This window comes from Scyliorhinus torazame, chromosome 12 (genome assembly GCF_047496885.1).
Source record: "Scyliorhinus torazame isolate Kashiwa2021f chromosome 12, sScyTor2.1, whole genome shotgun sequence".
Lineage (NCBI taxonomy): Eukaryota > Metazoa > Chordata > Chondrichthyes > Carcharhiniformes > Scyliorhinidae > Scyliorhinus > Scyliorhinus torazame.
The window spans coordinates 28,711,207-28,729,570 of record NC_092718.1 but is presented as its reverse complement, the minus strand read 5'-3'; the positions used below and the strand labels follow the sequence as shown (position 1 = coordinate 28,729,570).

General features: G+C 47.9%; 1 protein-coding gene across 1 annotated transcript in view; it reads left to right on the top strand.

Annotated features, from left to right (window-relative positions):
* igdcc3 (immunoglobulin superfamily, DCC subclass, member 3) overlaps positions 1-18,364 on the top strand; it is a 183,913-nt gene that overhangs the window by 127,523 nt on the left and 38,026 nt on the right. The window contains exon 6 of the mRNA XM_072470586.1: positions 9,625-9,783. Within this exon, the coding sequence (XP_072326687.1) occupies positions 9,625-9,783 (159 nt within the window). The remainder of the gene's footprint in view (positions 1-9,624; positions 9,784-18,364) is intronic.

Below are 18,364 nucleotides of genomic sequence, written 5' to 3'. Positions count from 1 at the left end.
TCTATAAACCTCTAATAAGTCGCCTCTCATCCTCCTTCGCTCCAATGAGAAAAGCCCTAGCTCCCTCAACCTTGGGCAGTTGAGAGTCAACAGGTTAGCAGCAAATTTCTTTCCTTAAAGGGCATTAGTGAACCAGGTGGGTTTTTACAATAATCAATAATAATTGCATCGTCATGACTGAGACTATTTTTTGATTCCAGATCTATTAATTGAATTTAAATTTCACCGGTTGCCATGGTTGGATTTGAACCCATTGTTCCGAGAGCATTAGCCTCGAGATAACTTATGCAGTGGTGTTACCACTGTGCCACCATCTCCATGGGACTTAAGCTATCTTTGTCAGTGGTTTGCTTCTGGCTGTAAGGAGGAGCTGTTAACATTTGGGGATGAGTGAAATTGTGGTTAATACAACACAAACTCACCTGTAAAACTTCATTGAGATAGAAACATAGAAAATAGGAGCAGGAGAGGGCCCTTTGGCCCTTCAAGCCTGCTCCGTCATTCATTATGATCACGGCTGAGCATCCAACTCAATAGCCTAATCCCTCTTTCTCCCCATATGTACAAAAGACGTTGTTCTATTTGCCTCACAAAACTTTCCGAATGTAAAATAATCAACACAGAGTAAGTGACTCACTCTCTTCAACACTTCAAACCAACAGAGGCAGATTGGCTGAGACATACAAGCCAGATGATTCGAGTGCAGAAACACTGAGATAAATGCACAAAGGCAGACGCACTCAGGCAGAAATACTGGAAGGTGTATAGACACAGAAATATTTACTTTGATGTTAACCCACATGCCACAATGGACAGGAGAGGGCTGGGGGAGGTGGAAATTAACTTGTCAAATGTGCCAAATGCAACCATGGCCCACTTGGTTATAGCTGTTTTTATGCTAATGTCTCTCGTGGTGCCTGAATGCCCCATCATAGAGAAGCAGAAACTACACTAACATATTAAAATCGGTTTCCCACAGCACAACTGGGAACCCCGTTTAAAGTTCACTGAATCCAAAGATGTGCAGGTTAGGTGGATTGGCAATGCTAAATTGCCCTTAGTGTCCAAAATTGCCCTTAGTGTTGGGTGGGGGTGACTGGGTTATGGGGATAGGGTGGAGGTGTGGGCTTGGGTAGCGTGCTCTTTCCAGAGCCCCGAGACCCGACTACCAGAGACCCGACTTCGCCTGACCGTCTGTGTGGAGTTTGCACATCCTTCCTGTGTCGGCGTGGGGTTCCGCCGGGTGCTCCGGTTTCTTCCCACAGCCCAAAGATATGCAGGCTAGGTGGATTGACTGTGCTAAATTGCCCCAAGGCGGGGTTACGGGAATAGGAAGGGGGATTGGGCCTAGGTGGAGTGCACTTTCAGAGGGTCGGTGCAGACTCAATGGGCTGAATGGCACTGGAGGGATTCTATGAATGACAATGAATTTGCCATTCAGTTTGGCAAGACCTTTGTGGCCCCAGCCTTGGCTGGTTCTTTGACCATTTTTCCTCCCTGTAAATATCAAGTCTATAGAGAGGGCCAGTTTAGCTCACTTGGCTGGACAGCTGGTTCATGATGCAGAGTGAGGCCAGTGGGTTCAATTCCTGTACCCGCTAAGGTTATTCATGAAGGCTCCTCCTTCTCAACCTTGCTCTTCACCTAAGGTGTGTTGATCCTTGGGTTAAATCACCACCAGTCAACTAATAATAATCTTTATTGTTACACGTAGGCTTACATTATCACTGCAATGAAGTTACTGTGGAAATCCGCTAGTCGCGACATTCTGGCACCTGTTCGGGTACATTGAGGGAGAATTCAGAATGTCCAATTCACCTAACAAGCACGTCTTTCAGGACTTGTGGGAGGAAACTGGAGCACCCGGAGGAAACCCACGCAGACACGGGGAGAACGTGCAGTCACAGACGGTGACCCAAGCCGGGAATCGAACCTGGGACCCTGGAGCTGTGAAGCAACAGTGCTAATCACTGTGCTACCATGTTGCCCGTGCTCTCCCCCTCAAAGAGGAAAGAAATCTATGGTCATCTGGGACTATGGCGACTTTATCTTCATGTGCCCCAATTTAGCATCTTCTGGTTCCTCAGCCTTTGCTAGAGAATCGACAATGGTCTTTTTTTCTCCGTCACCACAAGCTTTGGTATTTAATTACGAATAAGAATATCAGCCCAAAGTATTTAAAAATTAAACTCCAGGTCAGATGAGCTGAGGCAACAAGGCCATGAAAATTTGCAATTCTGCTGATGCAACTACTGGATAAACTTCTTGAACAATTAGAGGAACCTTTCAAAATCATTCTAACCATTACTGACAATTAATTATGAAAACTATGATCTGAACAGTTTTTTCATAAACTTCCTTGACACAGGCGTCTGTTAAATTTTCAATCAGATACTTGAAATTGAGTTCTGATCAAGTTGGGTGAAAAATAATAGTTGTTCCCAAAATAATATTTCAAACTGATAGCCAGTAATGAGCATTATTAAATTAAAGATTGATATAATAGTCAATGATATAATTACAATGGGGACACTGAAGATATCATTATAGTGGGAAACACATTTATAATGCATAATGCTTAATTAAATTTACTGAGATATGGTTCATATTGTAATATGATTTTACCTCTCTGTCACATCAAATTTTTATTTAATATCTGATCACTAATCTATTCAATTTTCCAATTGGAAGAAGCGTGCTGTGTACGCAATCATGATTGTTAGATGTGTAAAGCACAGCGGATGGTATAGAGAATTATAAGAACATAAGAACTAGGAGCAGGAATAGGCCATCTGGCCCCTCGTGCCTGCTCCGCCATTCAATGAGATCATGGCTGATCTTTTGTGGACTCAGCTCCACTTTCCAGCCTGAACACCATAACCCTTAATCCCTTTATTCTTCAAAAAACTATCTATCTTTATCTTAAAAACATTTAATGAAGGAGCCTCTACTGCTTCACTGGGCAAAGAATTCCATAGATTCACAACCCTTTGGGTGAAGAAGTTCCTCCTAAACTCAGTCTAAATCTACTTCCCCTTATTTTGAGGCTATGCCCCCTAGTTCTGCTTTCACCCGCCAGTGGAAACAACCTGCCTGCATCTATCCTCTCTATTCCCTTCATAATTTTATATGTTTCTATAAGATCCCCCCGCATCCTTCTAAATTCCAATGAGTACAGACCCGTCTACACAACCTCTCCTCGTAATCCAAACCCTTCAGCTCTGGCATTAACCTAGTGAATATCCTCTGCACACCCTCCAGTGCCAGTACTTCCTTTCTCAGGTAAGGAGACCAAAACTGAACACAATACTCCAGGTGTGGCCTCACTAACACCTTATACAATTGCAGCATAACCTCCCTAGTCTTAAACTCCATCCCTCTAGCAATGAAGGACAAAATTCCATTTGCCTTCTTAATCACCTGTTTCGCCTGTAAAGCAACTTTTTGCGACTCATGCGCTAGCACACCCAGGTCTCTCTGCACAGCAGCATGTTTTAATATTTTATAATTTAAATAATAATCCCTTTTGCTGTTATTCCTACCAAAATGGATAGCCTCACATTTGTCAACATTGTATTCCATCTGCCAGACCCTAGCCCATTCACTTAGCCTATCCAAATCCCTCTGCAGACTTCCAGTATCCTCTGCACTTTTTGCTTTACCACTTATCTTAGTGTCATCTGCAAACTTGGACACATTGCCCTTGGTCCCCAACTCCAAATCATCTATGTAAATTGTGAACAATTGTGGGCCCAGCACTGATCCCTGAGGGACACCACTAGCTACTGATTTCCAACCAGAGAAACAGCCATTAATCCCCACTCTTTGCTTTCTATGAATTAACCAATCCTCTATCCATGCTACTACTTTCCCCTTAATGCCATGCATCTTTATCTTATGCAGCAACCTTTTGTGTGGCACCTTGTCAAAGGCTTTCTGGAAATCCAGATATACCACATCCATTGGCTCCCCGTTATCTACCACACTGGTAATGTCCTCAAAAAATTCTACTAAATTAGTTAGGCATGACCTGCCCTTTATGAACCCATGCTGCGTCTGCCCAATGGGACAATTTCCATCCAGATGCCTCGCTATTTCTTCCTTGATGATAGATTCCAGCATCTTCCCTACTACCGAAGTTAAGCTCACTGGCCTATAATTACCCGCTTTCTGCCTACCTCCTTTTTTAAACAGTGGTGTCACGTTTGCTAATTTCCAATCCACCGGGACCACCCCAGAGTCTAGTGAATTTTGGTAAATTATCACTAGTGCATTTGCAATTTCCCTAGCATCTCTTTTAGCACTCTGGGATGCATTCCATCAGGGCCAGGAGACTTGTCTACCTTTAGCCCCATTAGCTTGCCCATCACTACCTCCTGAGTGATAACAATCCTCTCAAGGTCCTCACTTGTCATAGCCTCATTTCCATCAGTCACCAGCATGTTATTTGTGTCTTCCACTGTGAAGACCGACCCAAAAGACCTGTTCAGTTCCTCAGCCATTTCCTCATCTCCCATTATTAAATCTCTCTCCTCATCCTCTGAAGGACCAATATTTACCTTTGACACTCTTTTTTGTTTTATATATTTGTAGAAACCTTTACTATCTGTTTTTATATTCTGAGCATGTTTACCCTCATAATCTATCTTACTCTTCTTTATAGCTTTTTTAGTAGCTTTCTGTTGCCCCCTAAATATTTTCCAGTCCTCTAGTCTCCCACTAATCTTTGCCACTTTGTATGCTTTTTCCTTCAATTTGATACTCTCCCTTATTTCCTTAGATATCCACGGCCGATTTTCCCTCTTTCTACTGTCCTTCCTTTTTGTTGATATAAACCTTTGCTGAGCACTGTGAAAAATCGCTTGGAAGGTTCTCCACTGTTCCTCAACTGTTTCATCATAAAGTCTTTGCTCCCAGTCTACTTAGCTAGTTCTTCTCTCATTCCATTGTAATCTCCTTTGTTTAAGCACAAAACACTAGTGTTTGATTTTACCTTCTCACCCTCCATCTGTATTTTAAATTCCACCATATTGTGATCGCTCCTTCCGAGAGGATCCCTAACTATGAGATCATGAATCAATCCTATCTCATTACACAGGACCAGATCTAGGACCACTTGTTCCCTCGTAGGTTCCATTACATACTGGTCTAGGAAATTATCACGGATACATTCTATAAACTCCTCCTCAAGGCTGCCTTGACCGACCTGGTTAAACCAATCGACATGTAGATTGAAATCCCCCATGATAACTGCTGTACGATTTCTACATGCATCCATTATTTCTTTGTTTATTGCCTGCCCCACCATAATGTTACTATTTGGTGGCCTATAGACTACTCCTATCAGTGACTTTTTCGCCTTACTATTCCTGATTTCCACCCAAATGGATTCAACCTTATCCTCCATAGCACCGATGTCATCCCTTACTATTGCCCGGATGTCATCCTTAAATAACAGAGCTACACCACCTCCCTTACCATCCACTCTGTCCTTCTGAATAGTTTGATACCCTCGGAACATTTAACTCCCAGTCGTGACCATCCTTTAACCATGTTTCAGTAATGGCCACTAAATCATAGCCATTCACGATGATTTGCGCCATCAACTCATTTACCTTATTCCGAATACTACGAGCATTCAGGTAAAGTACACGTATGTTGGCTTTTTTTACCTCTGTTCTGAATCTTAACACCTCAATCAGTAACCTCTCCTAAGTTATATTTCCTCTTAACTTTTCTCCTAATTTTCCTTGTCGTTGAACCCATATCTTCATGTAACAACCTGCCGCGTCGCTTACCATTAATGTTTTTCCTTCCCGTTTTATTCCTTTTAGTCCTTTTAGTGTTACCGGTCGTATTCACTGAGCTCCCCTCAGTCACTGTACCTTGTACTGTTGCCCTTTTTGATTTTTGACTATGGCTTCTCTGCCTTACACTTTCCCCCTTACTGCCTTTTGTTTCTGTCCCTGTTTTACTACCTTCCAACATCCTGCATCGGTTCCCATCCCCCTACCAAATTAGTTTAAACCCTCCCCAACAGCTCTCGCAAACACCCCCCCTAGGACATCGGTTCCAGTCCTACCCAGGTGCAGACTGTCCGGTTTGTACTGGTCCCACCTCCCCCAGAACCAGTACCAATGCCCCAGCAATTTGAATCCCTCCCTCATGCACCATCTCTCGAGCCACGCATTCATCCTATCTATCCTGACATTCCTACTCTGACTAGCTCGTGGCACTGGTAGCAATCCTGAGATTACTACCTTTGAGGTCCTACTTTTTAGATTAACTCCTAACTCCCTGAATTCAGCTTGTAGGACCTCGTCCCGTTTTTTACCTATAGCGTTGGTGCCTATGTGCACCACGACAATTGGCTGTTCAACCTCCCCCCACAGAATGTCCTGCAGCCGCTCTGAGAAATCCTTGACCCTTGCACCAGGGAGGCAACATACCATCCTGGAGTCTCGATTGCGTCTGCAGAACCGCCTGTCTATTCCCCTTACGATTGAGTCCCCTATCACTATAGCCCTGCCATTGTTCTTCCTGCCCAGCTGCGCAGCAGAGCCAGCCACGGTGCCATGAACCTGGCTGTTGCTGCCTTCCCCTGGTGAGCCATCTCCCTCAACAGTATCCAAAGCGGTATATCTGTTTTGCAGGGAGATGACCGCAGGGGACACCTGCACTGCTTTCCTACTCTTGTTTTGTCTTTTGGTAACCCATTTTCTATCTCCCTCAGTACCTTTCACCTGCGGTGTGACCAACTCGCTATTCGTGCTATCCACGACGTCCTCAGCATCGCGGATGCTCCAAAGTGAGTCCATCCACAGCTCCAGAGCCGTCAAGCGGTCTAACTGGAGCTGCAACTGGACACACTTCTTGCACGTGAAGGAGCCAGGGACAGTGGACGTGTCCCTGAGCTCTCACATTGCACACGAGGAGCATGACACGGATCTGAGATCTCCTGCCATGTCTTAAACCTTAGGTAAACCTATACAACTACAATTCAAAAAAACAAAATAAATAAATAAATAAATTAGACAATGAAAAGAAAAACTACTTACCAGTCACTTACCAGGGATAAAAAGCGCCTCCTCCCCACCCAGCTTCGAATTCCCACCTAGATTAAAATTCCCAAACTCTCTTTGCTGTCTCACTCTGGCTGTGTCCTCTCTGGTTCACTGGGAGAATTATGTAGCATATATGTATGTGTGTCCTGCATATGTTATATATAACAAATAAAATTAAGTTTTACATTTGTGGAATGACTATAGAATTCAGAGATTCCTTTGAGACCAAGCATTTGGTGATTTGAATTCACACTAACTCCTGCGTTCGAAACTGCTCAAACTGAGCACAGTGGTTCGCCCTGTTGCTTCACAGCGGCAGGGTCCCAGGTTCGATTCCCGGCTTGGGTCACTGTCTGTGCAGAGTCTGCACGTTCTCCCCGTATCTGCGTGGGTATCCTCCGGGTGCTCCGGGTTCCTCCCACAAGTCCCGAAAGACGTGCTTGTTAGGTGATTTGGACATTCTGAATTCTCCCTCTGTGTACCTGAACAGGCGCCGGAATGTGGCGACTAGGGAATTTTCACAGTAACTTCATTGCAGTGTTAATGTAAGCCTACTTATGACACAAATAAAGGTTATTATTAAAACGTTTTTGCCGCGAGTTCAGTTCCCACATAGCTCACTTGACACAGATCTGCGACACAAAACTGCTGTAACGTGCCCCAGATTTGCTTTAAACCGCCCCTCTCGCCAACTGATGCTGGAGAGGGATTGTTGTTGTAGAGGGAGAGAGAGATAAAAGTCACAATCGGCAGCAGGGTTTTACCACGTTGCCTCAGGTGGTAGAATTGTTAACCTCCAAGTTACAGACTTGCAGATTCGAGATCCACTGTGGGTTTGAGCACATAATCTAGACGGACACCTCAGTGCACTGCTGAGCAAGTTTTGAATTGTCGAAGGTGCTGTCAGTCAGATCAGATGTTAAACCAAAGCATCCCTTGTCTGCTCAGGTGAATGCAATGGGGTCCCTGTGGCATTATTTTAAAAAGGTTTATGGAGGTGCTTTGGCTAATATTCCTCCCTCCTTCATTCCAAAGCAGACTAAATGACCATTTGTTCATTTACTGTTTGTGGGATCATTCAATGTGCTGCTTGCCTTTGCCGCATAGCAACAGAGGCTGCACTCCTGATATACTCCCATCAGTTGTAAAGGTTTGTGGATGTCCTGAGAAGGCACCACATGAATGCAGGTTTATTCTTAGAGAGTATTTAACTCTACGGCTCGTCAGCTGATCTGGGAGTGACGCAGATCATAGAATCTTCATGGAATGTACAGTGCAGAAGGAGGCCATTCGGCCCATCGAATCTGCACCGGCTCTCCGAAAGAGCACCCTACTGAAGCCCACGCCGCCACCCTATCTCTGTAACCCAGTAACCCCACCTAACCTTCTGGACACTAAAGAGCAATTTATCATGGTCAATCCACCCTGCATGTCTTTGGGCAGTGGGAGGAAACCAGAGCACCAAGAGGAAACCCACGCAGACACAAGGAGAAAGTGGAAGCTCCATCCAGACAGTCACCCCAGACCAGAATTGAACCCGGGACCCTGGAACTGTGAGGCAGCAGTGCTAACCACTGTGTCACCGTGCTGCCCCTAATGCTAAGGTCAGGTCATTTAACCTCACGTATCTGCTCATGAAAGGCACGTATCTGGTACAAGTGAGGTGGGCTCAGGTTGGATGTTCATTTTACACCTGTCCGAAAAGGGTAGACGAAGCCTCGGTTTAGCATCTCATCCAAAAGACGGCACCTCCACGTGGCAGCACTCACTCAGCGCGGTACTGAGGTTTCAGCCTTAAATTTCCGCTCAGCTTCCCGGACTGACACATTAAACCCCAACCTTCTGACACCAAGGTGCTGCCTGTTGAGCCAGGTCTCACAGTTATCCAGTGGAAAGAGCAGCCACTGATTCCCGAGATGGGGAAACGGTAAATTCTGTCATGCACCATTTTAATTTGCCTCCAACGCATCGAAAATACTCAAACCATCCCGGCCCTGGGTCACTATCCGTGTGGGGTTTGCACATTCTCCCCGTGTCTCCCTGGGTTTCACCCCCACAACCCAAAGATGTGCAGATCAGGTGGGATTGACTGCGCTAAAATTGCCCCTTAATTGGAAAAAAAATAATTGGGTACTCTAAATTTATTTAAAAAAAAAAAAAAATCTCAAACCTACCGCCACAGTCCGTGAGAAACTGCATCCTTCGTCAATCTTTAAAGAACTTTGATATATCCTGAGCATTTTAAACTCAGGATTCTACAGTAGAAACAGTGAAGAAGGAAGATTTTTCCACCTTCGAAGTGAAAAGGCTGTTAAATATTCCAGTGTAATACTTGCACCTTTCCTTTCTTCACGTGTCTTTGGCTCAGGGTTACAGGTGGCAAGATTGTAGTTTCTTCCATTCAATTAGTCAAATGTTTAATATTTCTTTGGTATTTTGTTTCAAGAAGAAAAAGGCACGAGATTAATCCCATGCTGGGGCTTCCCAGGAAAGATGGAAGGGGGACTGTTTTCCTGTTGATTAAATCCCCAGCTAATTCCTAAAACTTTGGTGTCCACAGATGGCAGGCCGATCGGCGTGGAGGGGATTCAAGTGCTGGGCACCGGAAACCTGATGATCTCTGACCTGTCGGTGCAGCATTCTGGAGTGTACGTGTGCGCAGCGAACAAACCAGGGACCCGCGTGAGGCGCACTGCGCAGGGGAGGCTGGTGGTTCATGGTAAGTGGCCGGACCTTTCCAAGGGGGCCGAGAGCAGGAACAGCTCCTGTTTATTGACAGGACAGCACCAAAAGGATTCTAACCGTGTTAATCTTTATATTTTATCTCTCCGTGTGTGATTTTGTTCCCGGGGTGGGGGGTGGTGGAAGGAGGGATCGTTCTTTTCTATCACTTTGTGCTCTCGGTCTGCCCGCGTTGTACACTATCCCTGGCAGAGAGAACAATCAGGACACCAGGGTCACTGTGCAGAGTGGTCTGGGTCACAAACTGCCCCAGGTTTCCCTTCCTACAGGAGAAGCTCGGGTTTCCCCAACCCCGACTGCACCAGTGAGATCAGCAGCGTGTGCAAGATCTGTTCATCCTGTGAACAGAGGTGGGGCAGGCCCAGGCTGGTGAGCTTGTGCCACCATCCAATTTGAACGGGGCTGGTCTGCATGCCAACTCCATCTATCACCCTGCTACCATATCCCGTGACACTCGTGCCTCACAGAAATCTATTAATCTCAGTTTTGACATTTTCAGTTGATCCCCAGCCTCAGCGGCATTTGTGAGGGATAGAGTTCCTGGTTTCCATCACGCCTTCTGAGGGAAAAGTGCTTCCTGACATCACCCCACACAACCGAGCTCCAATTTGAAGTTTATCCCCATTGTTCTGGACTTTTCCATCAGAGAAGATAGTTCCTCTCGATCCATCTGATTAAATCCTTTAACCATCTTGGGTGTGCACCGTGTCTATGTTACAGGCATTTATTTCCCCAACATGTGTCTCTGTTATAACCTGCCTACTTACCATTGGCTGGGGACTAATGACAATCCCACAATCCTGTGGGAGTATGAGCTTCCCCAATGAGGGGGGGGCAGAGAAACCATTAGTAAACTCCAAGTATAAATAAAGCTGGCCAGTTTGGAAACAGCAAGAAGGAGTGTGCAGCAAGGGAAGTTGCTGCTGCTGTTATTTATATATGTTACTGCAAATAAATGTTATTACTTTGTATCCTTAAAACATGTGCTGGATTCTTCTTGGCCCTCACAAAACTGGCGACGAGGGTTAAAGTGAATAGCTGTCTACACTGCTGAAGCCACCTCCCTGGATTTTTGTTGGATACAGGTTGGAAGTTGTTTTCTATTATACCATGCCTCTGTACGGACGTTTGGATGTTTTTGATGCTGCGCTGGAAAGCTGGAACCAGTACACACAACGGATGCGTTACTATTTCCCGGCAAACAATATCACCGAAAACCAGCGGCAGGTGGTCATATTGCTCACCGCCTGCGGGCCGCATACGTTTGGGGTGATTAGGAGCCTTACGTACCCAGCTGCGCCGGACACCAAAACGTTTGATGAACTTGTGAATATAGTGGGGCAACATTTTAACCCAACCCCGTCCACGATAGTCCAGCATTACCGGTTTAATACCGCTGAGAGGACCCCTGGAGAATCCCTTGCCGATTTTCTATCCAGGCTACGCAGGATTGCGGAGTACTGTGACTATGGTGAGACCTTGTCAGAAATGTTACTCGACCGTTTGGTTTGCGGCCACCCAGAGAAAGTTGTTAGCTGAGCCAACATTGACTTTTCAACAGGCCATTCAAATAGTATTGTCCCGAGAGAGCGCAGAACGAGGAGTGCAGGAGCTACAGGGAATGGAAGTGCATGCCTTGGGACGCAACCCCTTCCGTCCGAAAACGTCCCCCGCACTCATGCGGTACCTTGGGCGAGGCAACGTCCGGACCGAAGCCAGTGGCCGTCGGACATTCCTCCCCGAAGGGAGCCTTCTCCAGAATCAATGGATGAGGAGCCATGTCCGTGTCAGACTTGTAGGCGCCGACCCCGTCGCGGACGGCGGTCCTGGGGGTGCCAGAGGCGCCGTCGTTCCGACCGAAACTGGGACCAGCCCAGGGGCCGTAACTGGGACCAGCCCAGGGGCCGTACCTTCCATGTGGATGAACCTGCGGCGACTACTCCTGAGGACGTGGAGACGGAGGACGACTGCCTGCAGCTGCATTGTGTGGCAGCTCCCCGTGTGGCCCCCATTAAGGTGACAGTACAGATCAATGGCCACCCGCTTGAGATGGAGTCGGACACTGGCGCAGCGGTCTCCGTGATCGCCCAGAGGACATTCGACCGCATCAAGCAGGGTATACAGACCCTTACATTAACCAACTCACAGGCCAGGTTGGCCACCTACACGGGGGAACCACTGGACATTGCAGGAACTACAATGACCCCTGTTGTTTATGGACGCCAGAAGGGGCATTTCCCACTTATCGTGGTGCGCGGCCATGGGCCCAGCCTGTTGGGTCGGGACTGGTTGCGCCATTTGCAGTTGCAATGGCAGCACATCCTCCAAACAGTTTCTGAAGGGTTGACTGAGCTGCTAGGACGATACCCAGATGTATTCCAGCCTGGTTTGGGGAAAATAAAAGGGGCCGTAGCCCGTATCCAAGTCGAACCAGGAGCCATGCCGCGCTATTTCCGGGCGTGCCCGGTGCCTTACGCCTTGCTCGAGAAGGTAGAAGGGGAGCTCACTCGTTTGGAGAGTTTGGGTATTATCAGGCCCGTCCGTTTTGCTGGCTGGGCAGCACCAATTGTACCTGTAATGAAGCCAGATGCCACAGTTCGCTTGTGTGGCGACTATAAACTTACAGTGAATACGGCTTCCCGACTCGACCGATATCATTGCCTCGCATAGAGGATCTCTACGCGAAGCTTGCAGGTGGACTCTCGTTCACAAAATTAGATATGAGTCACACCTACCTGCAGTTGGAGCTGGACCCTGCCTCCCGACCATATGTAATGATTAATACACACCGGGGCCTGTATGAATATACACGGTTGCCCTTTGGAGTATCCTCTGCCTGCACAATTTTTCAACGTGTTATGGAGGGCATTTTGAGGGGTTTACCACGTGGTGCTGTCTACTTAGATGACGTTTTGATTACAGGGACGTTGGAGCAGGAACATTTGGAAAATCTGGAGGCTGTCCTTAGACGCTTTTCGGAGGCTGGAGTCCGTTTACGTCGCACAAAGTGCGTATTTCAGGCAAAGGAAGTAGTCTACCTAGGTTATCGGGTGGACCGCGAAGGTTTGCACCCCGTCACAGAGAAGGTGCGTGCAATTCAACATGCCCCCACCCCGACTGACACTTCGCATCTTCGTTCTTTTCTCGGTCTCGTAAACTATTACGGGAAGTTCCTCCCCAATCTGGCAACTATGCTGGCCCCTTTGCACCTTCTGCTAAAGAAAAATCACATCTGGGTTTGGGGTCAGCCGCAAGAAACCGCTTTCCGGCGGGTAAAGCAACAATTGTCGTCGTCTGGGTTACTAACCCACTATGATCCTGGAAAGCCTTTGCTCGTCACATGTGATGCATCCCCGTATGGTATTGGGGCCGTCCTGTCCCACAAGATGGAGAACGGGGCTGAGCGACCGATAGCTTTCGTCTCCCGCACATTGACTGCAGCGGAGAAAAAGTACGCGCAGATCGAGAAGGAGGGCCTGGCAGTGGTTTTTGCGGTGAAACGCTTCCACCAGTACATGTATGGCCGCCATTTCACTATCGTGACTGATCATAAGCCTCTGCTGGGACTTTTCAGAGCGGATAAGCCAATACCGCCCATTGCTTCCGCACGGATCCAGCGCTGGGCTTTGTTGCTTGCTGCATACGAGTATTCTCTGGAGCACAAACCAGGTACGCAGATAGCAAATGCCGACGCACTGAGCCGATTGCCTTTATCGACCGGCCCCATGTCGACCCCCACGACCGGTGAGGTGGATGCAACCCTAAATTTTATGGACACCTTGCCTGTCACGGCATCACCGATCCGTGAGTGGACCCAGACGGAGCCAGTCCTGTCAAAGGTTCGGCACATAGTCCTGTATGGTGGGCAGCATAGACAGCTCCCAGGCGAGTTGCGGGCATTTTCCTCCAAGCTGTCAGAGATCAGCGTGGAAGACGGCATCCTCTTGTGGGGGACGCGTGTGATTGTCCCGGAAAAAGGCCAGGAGCTGATACTAACAGACTTGCACAATGGGCATCCAGGTGTGACCAAAATGAAAATGTTGGCCCGGAGTTATGTCTGGTGGCCAGGCCTCGACACCGACATTGAGAAGGTGGCCCAAAACTGCTCCATTTGCCAGGAGCATCAGAAGCTTCCGCCGGACGCGCCCCTACATCACTGGGAATGGCCAGGGCAGCCTTGGACACGCTTGCATGCAGATTTCGCAGGCCCTTTTCAAGGATCCATGTTCCTTCTATTAATTGACGCCCAGTCTAAATGGTTTGAGGTGCATAAGATGCAGGGGACAACGTCCTGCGCAACAATTGAATAGATGCGTTTGTCGTTTAGTACGCATGGCCTCCCCGAGGTGCTGGTCACGGATAACGGCACTCCATTCACGAGTGAGGAGTTTGCGAGGTTCACGAAGATGAACGGCATACGCCATATCCGCACTGCCCCTTACCCCCCAGCTTCAAATGGATTGGCAGAGCGCGCAGTGCAGACATTCAAAAGAGGCCTAAAGAAGCAGTCTTCCGGATCAATGGACACGAGATTGGCTCGCTTTTTGTTTACGTATAGGACCACCCCCCATGCGGTGACTGGGGTAGCTCCCGCAGAACTCCTAATGGGCCGGAGACTTCGCACCCGCCTTAGTATGGTTTTCCCGGACATTGGCGCAAAAGTACGCCGCACACAAGAACGGCAGGGACAGGGATTTTCTCGGCATCGGCCGATTCGGCAGTTTGCGCCCGGTGACCCAGTGTTCGTTCGGAATTTTGCTGGTGGTGCCCAGTGGGTTCCCGGTGTAATCTTTTGCCAAACGGGCCCTATATCTTACCAGGTGCAAGCCCAGGGTCGTCTCCATCGCAAACATGTAGACCACGTTCGGTCCAGAAGACTATCCCCTCAAAAGATTCCCCGCCCCCGGAGCTCATTTCTACAGCCGCAGAGACCAGAGAAAAGAGAAGGTAGTCCTCACAATCTTCCACTGGTGCCTCACTCGAAGCCTGCGCAGGTCGTTACAGAACCGAATGGAGATAGAGACGCTGACATGACGGAGGCAGCAGACTCTGACTCTGAGATGGAGACACAGGATGCATCTGAGGGGGAATCCTCGGGTCCACGGGCCGTGGATGTACAACCATTGCATCGTTCATCACGGAAGCGCCGGTCTCCGTCTCGTTAAACGCCGCCTGATCCAGCGCCGCGTGCAAATGGTGTCCGGCTTGCGGCAAAACGAGTCCGACGCCCTCCTTCGCCAGGGTCTTCGGTGGATTCCTTGGACTTTGGGGGGGAGGGATGTTATAACCTGCCTGCTTACCATTGGCTGGGGACTAATGACAATCCCACAATCCTGTGGGAGTATGAGCTTCCCCAATGAGGGGGGCGGAGAAACCATTAGTAAACTCCAAGTATAAATAAAGCTGGCCAGTTTGGAAACAGCAGGAAGGAGTGTGCAGCAAGGGAAGTTGCTGCTGTTATATATATATGTTATTGTAAATAAATGTTATTACTTTGTATCCTTAAAACACGTGCTGGATTCTTCGTGGCCCTCACAAAAGTCTCCACATCACTAGGGGGAGATCTATTCTATTCTTATGTATTTGCAAATATTTGCGCCAATGACGCATTTATGGCTTTCCTACAGATCTGAAACTCTTCCATGCACCTTCCTCAGTAATACTGACACACGTTGAGGTAGATTTTAACTGGTACACATCCAACTATTGGTGAATGCCAGCGGACCGCCTGGGTGCTGCAGCCCTGGTCAGTGAGGTTGGGGCCTGATTAATTGGTGAACTGTGGGCACCAAGCACTGCAGCTTCCTGGCTCCAGGCAGACCCAACACCGAGAGGCATTCATCGGGTCAGGGAAGGGGAGCAATGGACTGCATTCTTCTTGCGGAGATTGGGGAAGAAGCACTGCTGTTCATTCCGGCTGCAGGGAAATATGGAGCGCACCATTTCATTGCCTCTTCTGGTGCGTTTAAATTGGACGGGGAGTGTCAACAGTGCAAGGCCACCCAGTTACCCTCATGATTGAAATTGGTACTCACTTACTTATGATTGAAATTGGCATGCAGTGTACATCCCACTGCCTCCCTGGGTGAGATCTGAGGCATAGATAAAGAGGGAAATTAATCAAATCAGTTACGGCCAGCAAATTAGGCCTCCTAGCATGAGAGGCAAGGCACACATCACTCCACTTACAATGTCTCAAAACCGACTGTCCAAAAACAGAGATTGTCTACTAAACGGTTTACCCTGTATCCTGAGACTGTGTCCCCTGGTTCCAGGCTCCCCAACAGGGAAAACACCCTCCCTCCATCTAGTATTGTCCAGACCTGTTAGATTTGCCGGCCCCAACGGGTGAATTGCGCGAGAGTCCCGAATCGGACTCCGAGCCGGGCCGACGGTGAGTTACGCGGCTCGCTCCGCCCGGCGCGATCTGGATCTCGCCCTCGCAAGTCATTTGAGACACCTGGGTGTTCGGGGACAGGGCAGGGTGGCGCCTGGGCACCTTGGCGCTGCCAGCCTGACACCCCGCAAGTGCCACCTGGCATCCTGACAGTGGCGTTCGAGGGAGGGGGAGGGAGTGAGGGGGCTTCCGGGGGGGGGGGGTCTCGAGAAGATTGAAGGGGGAGAGCTGAAAGTGTTTGTGTGTGCGTGGGGGGCTGAAAGAAAATCCTCAAAATACATTCAATACGGCGCCTGATCCGTGAGGCGCTGTTCCTGCCGACAAGCAACAGAAAATTGACTGAAGTGTGGCCTTGGTGGGGAGAATCTCCCCGAGGCCCCAAAAACGTGGCAAAGTGCCCTAGAAAGCGGGGTGAATCACGGCACTGCAGCCACTGAGAAACACCCCGCCCAACACGCCCGAAACTGGACTTTAACTTTTTCCCTCTAAATCGCCCCCTCCTCTCATCCCTCTAAACTTTTGTGTGAGGCCCGCTCAGAGCTTTTTTTCAAATGTTATTTCTTCACAATTATGCATTCTTTTTTCAAACTTTAATTTAAAAGAAAAAAGGTTTTGTGACAGTTGTAACTGTAGTAGATTAAGGTGGTGTGTAGCATTACCAAGCAGCTCCGTTGTTGCTATTGGGTTTTAGCGGACTGTAAGCCTATGCATGTGAGGAGGGAAATGAGCATTGAAACAGCCCTAAGGTTCACAATATCACACCGGCAGCAGGGCCGACTTGCGGAGTATAAACTGCATGTTATCAGGTAAATGGAAGGGAACTAATGGTGGCGTTAAAGGCACGAAGTCTGTGGGGTTTATCGGACAGTATCAGCAGGCAGGGAAGCAGAGAGTTAAAAAGAAAAAGCCAGAGGATTAATCTTGAAGTGATTGCCTTCAGTGATGTCAGCTACAGTGCTTGCCCTGGGGAACCTGCATTCTCAGCATCGTAATCACGCAGCATCGAATGAATGTACACTGACCCCAAAATTTACAGCTCTGCCTTCCCAGACTAATAGACCCGCACCCTAGTGTGCATCGCAATGAGTTTACCATTAGTAACGAAGAGTGGATTTCTGTATATGTGTCGCATGCTGGTCTTCACCGGGGGGGGCTTCCACTACCATTGACCGTGTAGACAAAAAGAATCCTTGGCGTTTTAAATACTCAATATTTCAAATTCCCTTCGAATTATCTAATTAATAGATATGTGTATTTTAATCACATGAATAATGAACGGCTATGAATAATTAAACTTTGTACATGAAGCGTAGCAGAGGCAATCATAATGCAGCCAATTTAACTCTGCTACTGCTGGCTTTCGCTTTTTAATGTATAATATATAGACGTATTTAATAAAATGACATTGCTTCAAGGGAATCAGGCACAACCCTACTTATCTGAGAATGAATGTTAAAGTGTTGCTGGGACCGAATGAAACTTCACACTGATTACCCGAAGCCCATTAGCAATGACAGGCCCATGGGATTGTTTTCAAACCGCTCGTGTTGTGATTAGACACGGAGAGAGAGGCATTGCTGGCACAAAATGGTGCATCGATAAGGCAGCGTACAATGACAGGTCAGGGACTCGTGCCTCTTTATTTTCCCTGCATTCCATCCCACAGGCCATCAGGCCCAGAAGCAGATCATCTTTCCAGCCTTTTGGGGATAGTGCATATTACACGCGCGCTACAGATCAAGGCCAAATGGATCAGGATGCTTTAAACAAGATAAACACCTTCGAGGGAACAGGTCCAAGTGTGTTTGTCCTGGTGGAGTAGATTTAGATATTATTGTGAGGAAACCACAGTGATCAAGTGATGTGGGGTGGGGGGGGCGAACACTTTTGTATTGACCAGGCAGTATGAGAGTCGTGCAATGATGGTGATTTGTGGGGGTGCTGTAATGATGGTGATGTTTGGGGAGTGCTGTAATGATGGTGATGTTTGGGGAGTGCAGTAATGATGGTGATGTCCAGGGAGTGCTGTAATGATGGTTATGTATGGGGAGGTTTGTAATGATGGTGATGTGTGGTAGTGCAGTAATGATGGTGATTTATGGGGGGTGCTGTAATGATGATGATGCATGGGGAGTGCTGTAATGATGGCGATGTGTTTCAA